Source organism: Gadus morhua, chromosome 13 (assembly GCF_902167405.1).
Source record: "Gadus morhua chromosome 13, gadMor3.0, whole genome shotgun sequence".
Classification (NCBI taxonomy): Eukaryota; Metazoa; Chordata; class Actinopteri; order Gadiformes; family Gadidae; genus Gadus; species Gadus morhua.
This window is the reverse complement of record NC_044060.1, coordinates 27,263,851-27,272,701: the sequence shown is the minus strand read 5'-3', so window position 1 is coordinate 27,272,701 and position 8,851 is coordinate 27,263,851. Positions and strand designations below refer to the sequence as shown.

Genomic DNA, 8,851 nt, shown 5'->3' with positions numbered 1-8,851 from the left:
CAATGTTGTGGAGAACCAAACATGCCACTATAATGTCACAAGCCCTTTCCGGGGTGACCCTGAGCCTACTTAGGCACTGGAACCGGGCCTTGAGTATGCCGATGGTCATCTCCACTCTGGCTCGTGTCCTGCAGTGAGCCAAGTTGTAGTGTTGCTGTGGGCAAGGGTCAGGGTAAGGGGTCGGCAGATAGCGCTGGCAGGGGTACCCTCTGTCTCCGAGTAGATAACCATCAAACTCTCCTATGATAATACAAGATACACTTTATTGTTTCAGTTGTAATAGGAGGAAACAAAATATTGATCATAGGATATAACTATATACTGGATATATAAACTATATATATATATAAACTCACCACGGGCAAATCTGGCACTCAGTGTAGACCCACGAAACATTCGTGAGTCATACACAGACCCAGGCCACTTCGCTTCCACATTATTTATCATGTATCATGTGCGTCACATATGATCTTCACAGTGGAGAACAGTAATTAGCTGTATAGTGAAGCATATTTCATTTGGAATGTTAAAGGCTATTATTTAGGCCTACCTGTACATTAATGCTGTGGACAGATTTCCTATTCACACAATCTCCTTAATTTATTGAAGGAGCTATGATAGGAATGTGAGTGCCATCTATGCAGCCAATCACACCTGGAAACCCTAAAATATATCAAATTGACTGATTAGTGCTTCAAGTCTCAAAGCTTAATGACATAAATGAATTACTGCTTAGACTGATACCTGCAATTCTGTGGAACTCTTCTTTGAGAAGTCTGGTGGGTCTGTGACTTGGGAACACTACAAACGTGCATAGTAGCCGTTTCAGTGCAAGTGTCACATTTCGGAAAGCCCGACAGACAGTTGCATTGGACACATGCTCTGCATCACCGACGTTATACAAAAAACTGCCGTTGGCAGAAAAACGAAGTGCAATACAAAGAATTTGCTCGGAACTGAGAGCGTGTCCACGATGTGTCATGTGAGCGATGTGAGGGCTGAGAATATTGTTTATATAATTTATTGATGATGCAGAGAAATGGAAACGCTCAAACAGGTAGCTACTCATCAGGGAATGATAAAACATCCAAGTATCTGCGCCTCGACATCAACTGGCTCTTCAATAAAAGGACACGCCATGTCTGCCACTGCCTTCAGTCTGCAGGCTTCAACTTAAGAGCAGGAGAAACTCGGGGTTAGTTGAAGAAAACCTGCCAGCGAGCAGGTTAGGTTCACGGAGTATGTTGCCAGGGTAACTGACTCAGAGTAAAGCTGAACTGGCTTTGTGAAACTGAAAAACCAGAGTTTCCCTCATCTCAGGGTTAACTAACTCAGAGTTTTCACTAAACCTGCTTTCTGGGGCCCCAGGTTGAGGGCATGCCCCCAGGTTAGGTCCACGGCGTATGTTGCCGCAGCAACTAACTCTCGGTTGCGCTGAACCTGCTACCTGAAACGGAAAACCCAGAGTTTCCACTAACTCAGAGCGAACAAACTTGGGGTTGCCTCAAAACCAGCTACCTGAAACAGGGCTCTGATCTGGGGCCGCAAGTTTTGGACACTCAGGTAAAGAGAGGGGCGGAACTGTCAACCGACCACCATCTGGTTGTGAGTTGGATCAGGGAATGGGGGAAATTTCCGGATAGACCTGGGGCCCGTTTCAGAAAGCAGGTTCAACAAACTCTGAGTTAAAACCTTAACCCTAGGTTGAGCAACTCTGAGCTGTCAAACTCTAAGTTTTCGGTTTCAGAACAGGTGATAACACTTAGTTCAATCAACTCAGAGTCAAGGTAACCCTGAGTGAAGCTCGTGCATGAGGATATAAAAAGCCCTCATCAATGGAGCACAGATAACATGATTCACCATGGCAACAAGTGGTAAACAGCCTCGATCCTCCTACTTCTCCCCAGTGGAGTTGGAAATATTAATGACTGCGTATGCAGAAAGTGAGCATATATTTTTAAAAAGAAGCAATACTGTGGCAGCAGCAAAAGCGCGGGATCTTGCGTGGCAGAAAATTGCTGACCGAGTCAATGCGTGAGCATTAATTTGAGAAAAAAAAAAAAAGTTTTGTCTTGAATGTTCCACTTATTCAACAATTATATTCCATATGTGTGTCTGTGAGCACAGGTGCAACCCAACAGGCACCAAACGGACTTGGCAGCAGCTAAAGATGAAATATAAAAATGTAGTTCAAACAGGTAAGGTATAATAAAGTACAAGCAATTGTGATGTTGTTTAACCTGCCCTCATTAAACAGCATTTAGTGGCTACATTCAACATGTGATGGATATATTTAAGTAATTAGGGAAATCTGCAAAAAAAAGAGAAATCCCAACACTGCCAGTATTTAATATTGTCTCTATGAAAGCAACAGCTAAATGCCTTTTATACATACAAGTCTCCAAAGTTGTGTTTTCTGTATGTATTTAAATTTGACCTCCATTATAGCCAACAGAAAAAAGGCTGAGGCCCGCAAAACAGGTGGCGGTCCACCACCACCACCTCTTACAGAGGCTGAGAAGATGGCCCTAAGTCAGAACAGTGGACGACCCATTGCTGAGGGCATCTCTGGGGGGGGCACATCGGACCCACCCACGCCCCAGGTCACAGGGGCCTACATAAAAGGTAAGTTATTCAAATGAATGGCATGTACGTTAATCCTTTTTCTAGTGTTCGCTCAGTAATGGCCACCCATTCATCTTAGACACAACTTGGCACACTGATTTTTCTTGTAGCAGTAGGCTACAGTTCTTTGCAATTGGCTGCTTTTGCTTTCAGATATCAATCTATTTTAAGGTGTCTCAGAGTTTGAAAAATTGTGTTTAAATTAGGTGGGGTACTTTTCTGGGTAATCATCAACTGTCTAATCTTCATCTTCTATCAGTTACTGATGGTGTAATCTGTCTCGTTGAGCCTTCTGCCATAACAGACCTCCATGCTGTTGTAAGTACTCTTAATATTCCACAGATTTTTCATAATTGGTAGAATATAACACAAACATTCTGTTTCATTACAGGAGGATGATGAAGAAACCTTATCAGCTGCCACAGAGAGGGAAGATGCAGAGAGGCCTGCTGAAGTATACACCTTTTTTTTAAATATCTTTGGCTTCAGTTAATAGTGTTGTTCCACAATACAACTTGCAACTTCTTTCTCTCTAACAGAGCCATGCTGGAAATTACAATGAGGAAGAAGGTCCATCAACCTCCACAGCACAGCTTACCTCAGTAAGATGTTGTTCAGCATTGACCCACAACTTACAATGACACTAAATAGACATGGCACTGAAATTCAATGTAATTTATGTTCCTATAGCTCCCTGTGAAACAACTTTACAAGGTATATTTAGAATCCCAAATAAACAAATCACACCTAGAAATGGAGCACATAAGGCTGCAGATCACCAAAACAGAAAAGGAAATACAACTGCTGGACCATCAGTTAAAGGTGGGTGACGTGCCCACAGGTGGATGTTTTTTAATTGTTTCAACAACAAAGGATTAACAACTGTACAAAATTTGTCCTTCTAGGAAATAAAGAAGACCTCATAAAATGAGATGCATATTGTCGTTCTTTAACATTGGGGAGGTGATGGGTCAGTTAGAAATGATTGACACATATCATGTCTCTAACAGCTCTTCCATCTCGTGTATCAGCAGGGGGGGTAGGATTAATACCTGGATCACAGGGGGAAAGAGTAGGACATTGTTCTCCTCTAATAGTGGCAATGTTGTGGAGAACACACATGCCACTATAATGTCACAAGCTCTCTCTGGGGTGACCCTGAGCCTACGAAGGCACTGGAACCGGGCCTCCAGTATCCCGATGGTCATCTCCACTCTGGCTCGTGTCCTGCAGTGAGCCAAGTTGTAGTGTCGCTGTGGGCCAGGCTCAGGGTCAGGGTAAGGGGTCAGCAGATAGCGCTGGCAGGGGTACCCTCTGTCTCCGAGTAGGTAACCATCGAACTCTCCTATGATAATACAAGATACAGTTTATTGTTTCAGTTGCAATAGGGGGAAACAAAATATTTGATCATAGGATATAACTATATACTGTATATAAACTATATATATAAACTCACCACGGGCAAATCTGGCACTCAGTGTCGACTCACGAAACATTCGTGAGTCATGCACAGACCCAGGCCACTTCGCTTCCACATTGTTAATCATGTGGGCTCCATCACATATGATCTTCACAGTGGAGAACAGTAATTAGCTGTATGGTGAAGTATATTTAATTCGGAATGTTAAAGGCTACTATTTAGGCCTACCTGCACATTAATGCTGTGGACAGATTTCCTATTCACATAATCTCCTTCATTTATTGAAGGAGCTATGATAGGAATGTGAGTGCCATCTATGCAGCCAATCACACCTGGAAACCCTAAAATATATCAAATTGACTGATTAGTGCTTCAAGTCTCAAAGCTTTATGACATAAATGAATTACTGCTTAGACTGATACCTGCAATTCTGTGGAACTCTTCTTTGAGAAGTCTGGTGGGTCTGTGACTTGGGAACACTACAAACGTGCATAGTAGCCGTTTCAGTGCAAGTGTCACATTTCGGACAGCCCGGCAGACAGTTGCCTTGGACACATGCTCTGCATCTCCGACGTTATACAAAAAACTGCCGTTGGCAAAAAAACAAAGTGCAATCCAAAGAATTCGCTCGGAACTGAGAGCATGTCCACGATGCGTCATGTGAGCGATGTGAGGGCTGAGAATATCGTTTATGTAAATTATAGATGATGCAGAGAAACGGAAACGCTCAAACAGGTACTCATCAGGGAATGATAAAACATCCAATCGGGGTCTAATAATCCTCTCCCGGTGGAGATTTCTGCGGAGTATCTGCGCCTCGACATCAACTGGCTCTTCAATAAAAGGACACGCCATGTCTGCCACTGCCTTCAGTCTGCAGGCTTCAACTTAAGAGCAGGAGAAACTCGGGGTTAGTTGAAGAAAACCTGCCAGCGAGCAGGTTAGGTTCACGGAGTATGTGGCCTGGGTAACTGACTCAGAGTAAAGCTGAACTGGCTTTGTGAAACTGAAAAACCAGAGTTTCCCTCATCTCAGGGTTAACTAACTCAGAGTTTTCACTAAACCTGCTTTCTGAAACGGGCCCCTGGTAAGCCCAAACGAGTAGTGCGGGTGAACTGGGAACGTCTAGAGGAGGCCCCCGTCCTAGGTATCTTCAACTCACACCTCCGGCGCAGTTTTTCTGGCATTCCTGTGGAGGTTGGGGGCATTGAGCCGGAGTGGGCGGTGTTCAAAGCCTCCATTGCTGAAGCTGCGGTGGCTAGCTGTGGCCTCAGGGTCTTAGGCTCCTCAAGGGGCGGTAACCCTCGGACACCGTGGTGGACACCGGTGGTCAGGGAAGCCGTCCGATTGAAGAAGGAGGCCTTCCGGGATATGATATCCTGGAGGACTCCTGACTCGGTTGCAGGGTACCGACAGGCCCGAAGGGCTGCAGCTGCTGCCGTGTCGGAGGCTAAGCAGCGGGTGTGGGAGAAGTTCGGAGAGGCCATGGAGAAGGACTTTCGGTCGGCACCAAAGTGTTTCTGGAAGACTATCCGGCACCTCAGGAGGGGGAAACGGGGAACCATCCAAGCTGTGTACAGTAAGGATGGGACTCTGTTGACATCAACTGAGGAGGTCGTCGGACGTTGGAATGAACACTTTGAGGAACTCCTAAATCCGAATAACACGCCCTCTATGTTGGAGGCAGAGCTCGAGGTTGATGGTGTTTCGTCGTCAATTTCCCTGGTGGAGGTCACTGAGGTAGTCAAACATCTCCGCAGTGGCAAAGCCCCAGGGATTGATGAGATCCAGCCAGAAATGCTAAAGGCTCTGGGTGTTGAGGGGCTGTCATGGTTGACACGCCTATTCAACATCACGTGGGAGTCGGGTACAGTGCCGAAGGAGTGGCAAACCGGGCTGGTGGTTCCACTGTTCAAAAAGGGGGACCAGAGAGTGTGTGCCAATTACCGGGGTATCACACTTCTCAGCCTCCCTGGTAAAGTCTACTCCAAGGTGCTGGAAAGGAAGGTTTGGCCGATCGTCGAACCTCAGATTGAAGAGGAACAATGCGGTTTTCGCCCCGGACGTGGAACTACGGACCAGCTCTTCACTCTCGCAAGGATCCTGGAGGGGGCCTGAGAGTATGCCCATCCGGTCTACATGTGTTTTGTGGATCTGGAGAAGGCGTATGACCGGGTCCCCCAGGAGAAACTGTGGGAGGTGCTGCGGGAGTATGGGGTAAGGGGGTCTATCCTCAGAATCGGAGCAGCGGGGGCGGTATTGCGTTCGCTTTACCGCACCGTTGTAACGAAAAGAGAGCTGAGCCGCAAGGCAAAGCTCTCGATCTACCGGTCGATCTTCGTTCCTATCCTCACCTATGGTCATGAGGGCTGGGTGATGACCGAAAGGACGAGATCGCGGGTACAAGCGGCCGAGATGAGTTTTCTCAGAAGGGTGGCTGGCGTCTCCCTTAGGGATAGGGTGAGAAGCTCAGCCATCCGTGAGGAACTCGGATTAGAGCCACTGCTCCCTTACTTAGAAAGGAGTCAGCTGAGGTGGTTTGGGCATCTGGTAAGGATGCCCACTGGGCGCCTTCCTTGGGAGGTGTTTCAGGCACGTCCAATGGGGAGGAGACCTCGGGGAAGACCCAGGACTAGGTGGAGAGATTATATCTCAACACTGGCCTGGGAACGCCTCGGGATCCCCCCGTCAGAGTTGGTCAATGTGGCCCGGGAAAGGGAAGTCTGGGGCCCCCTGCTTGAGCTGCTCCCCCCGCGACCCGACCCCGGATAAGCGGACGAAAATGAGATGAGAAATGATGAGATGAACGTTTTAAATCATTGAAGAAATGTAAAAGTTTTAGTTGATGAACCATTAAATTAATCTCCAATATCCAACAACATAACATGTGTTAGTTATCTATGCCCTAGCTAGCACATGCGTTCTCTACTTCTTCTCTAGTACCACAACACACTACATAACAGTAAAGCCACCTAGTGGTGTAATCAGGTAGTGGACACAACATCCCCCCACAACGTAAAACAATTACTTCTCTCTGTAAGGACCTCTGAAGTAATACGATTAGTCTTATGTAAATCTATAACCATAGAACATTAAACCAAGTGATAGAAATGAGTATAATATCATGGCTAGTATCAGAACGTACTAGTTAAAGCTAGGGTGGGCGATTTTGGAAAAAACAGCCGTTGAGATTCCGTTGCGTGCTCTCTGGCCCCTCCCTGCAACGCTACCTGCTGTAGCTCCTCCCACCGAACGTGAACACGCGTTCAGATGGCACTGACGTGGCGACAGGGTCGTAGCACCAAATCCTGGGCCCCTATACTATAGGTACTAATGGGCCCCCCTGCGCTAAGTTGTTGACGGGGGGGGGGGGGGGTATGGAGCGATTGTTGACGGGGGGGGGGGGGGTATGGAGCGATTGTTGACGGGGGGGGAGGGGGGGGGTATGGAGCAATTGTTGACGGACGGACGGGGGACGTGGCCGATGAGTAATTTTTTTTTTTTGGGCCCCCCCTCTGCCTTAGGCCCCCCCACAACTGTCCCCTTTGTCCCCGCAGTCCGTCGGCCCTGCATGGCGACCACACACAATCTCTCCATCATCATGCGTGTTCATGTGAATTCAGTTAAATTGATAGGAAGTAATGGTGGATCAAATGATTTGTTTACGTGAACCTGTTCGCATCAGTCAGTTCGCCAAGATGAGTCGTTCGCGAATCATTCGTTCGTTCGTTCGTTCAGTCCAGTTTCCGTTTCCGTTAGCAGTGAATAACATCATGCAATCATGCCATTGCGTGGTTCTCAGCTGAGTCAGTCAGACTTAGTGCTACCGGAAACTCGATGGAATGTTCGTTCGTTCAGTCAGTCCAGGTTCCGTTTCCTGTAGCGGTGAATCGCATCATGGAATGCACCCATTGCATGGTTCTCAGCTGAGTCAGTCAGACTCAGTGCTACCGGAAACTCGACTGAACTGGTTCAGTCGAGTTTCCGGTGAATCGAATGGTGAATCGAATCATGGTCATGGAATCTGTTTGTGCACGGTTCTGCTGACTCTGAGTCAGTCAGACTCAGACTCTCAAAGGATCGTGGAACTTAAGTCGGTCATCAGCTGCTGACTTTATCCTGAAAGGTGAGTCATTATCGTTAATTTTATATATTAAAAAAATACCTGAGATAAACGAACAATGTGTAACCCTAACCCTAAAATGTAAACACCAGGCTACTCCTCAAGAAAATGTAACGAACAACCTGAGGCTTTACTTTACCTCAGAGATAATGCGTTAGTTAATAATGATATGCCGTGCGGCATATCATGCGGCATCACCTGTGCATAGTGCTGCTGCGTAGGCCTACATGGACGTTCCAAGTATGTTTACTTCATGTATCGTTGAAGCTAACTAAGTATAGCCTAGTTATAACTATAACCTACTCCTGGTGCAGTGCATGCAACAGTGTGTGCCATTTATTCAGCTACAGTATGGGAAGGTTACTTTGAAAATGTAATTCGATACTGTTACAAGTTAGTTACCCTATTAAGAACGTAATAGTATGTGTATGTGTAATATTATTAATATTATCAAAGCCAATATACCACACTTGAGTTTTCCTTTTTAACCGTAGGCTACAATAGGCCTATCCCTCAACACTGAATGAGCTACTGTGTCAACTGTGGAACACAAACTTTAACATCTTTTTGACTATGAAATCATTCTGAGATCTAATAGATTTGATTAAAAAAAGTTTTAATAATATCAAAATATATAAATAAGAAAATTATTCACACACACAGTGGCGGCTGGTGAATTTAAT

The 8,851-nt window shown here is 46.1% G+C and overlaps 1 protein-coding gene, 1 long non-coding RNA gene and 1 pseudogene across 2 annotated transcripts; 1 reads left to right on the top strand and 2 right to left on the bottom strand.

Moving 5' to 3' along the window:
• Window positions 1-454: 454 nt before the first annotated feature.
• LOC115556642 (uncharacterized) lies at window positions 455-756 on the bottom strand. The gene is made up of 3 exons (XR_003979095.1): window positions 745-756; window positions 551-663; window positions 455-470 (listed from the first exon to the last, which is right to left on the bottom strand). It is a non-coding gene; the product is annotated as an uncharacterized LOC115556642 (long non-coding RNA).
• Window positions 757-1,458: 702 nt separating this feature from the next.
• Window positions 1,459-3,556, top strand: LOC115556641 (uncharacterized). Its single transcript, XM_030373811.1, has 7 exons — window positions 1,459-2,034; window positions 2,128-2,198; window positions 2,449-2,625; window positions 2,885-2,943; window positions 3,017-3,079; window positions 3,165-3,227; window positions 3,316-3,556. Exons 1-7 carry the CDS (start codon window positions 1,862-1,864, stop codon window positions 3,502-3,504), a joined length of 795 nt encoding a protein of 264 aa, XP_030229671.1. The 5' UTR covers window positions 1,459-1,861; the 3' UTR covers window positions 3,505-3,556.
• Window positions 3,557-3,600: 44 nt separating this feature from the next.
• Window positions 3,601-5,126, bottom strand: LOC115556640 (putative nuclease HARBI1; annotated as a pseudogene).
• Window positions 5,127-8,851: the final 3,725 nt, after the last annotated feature.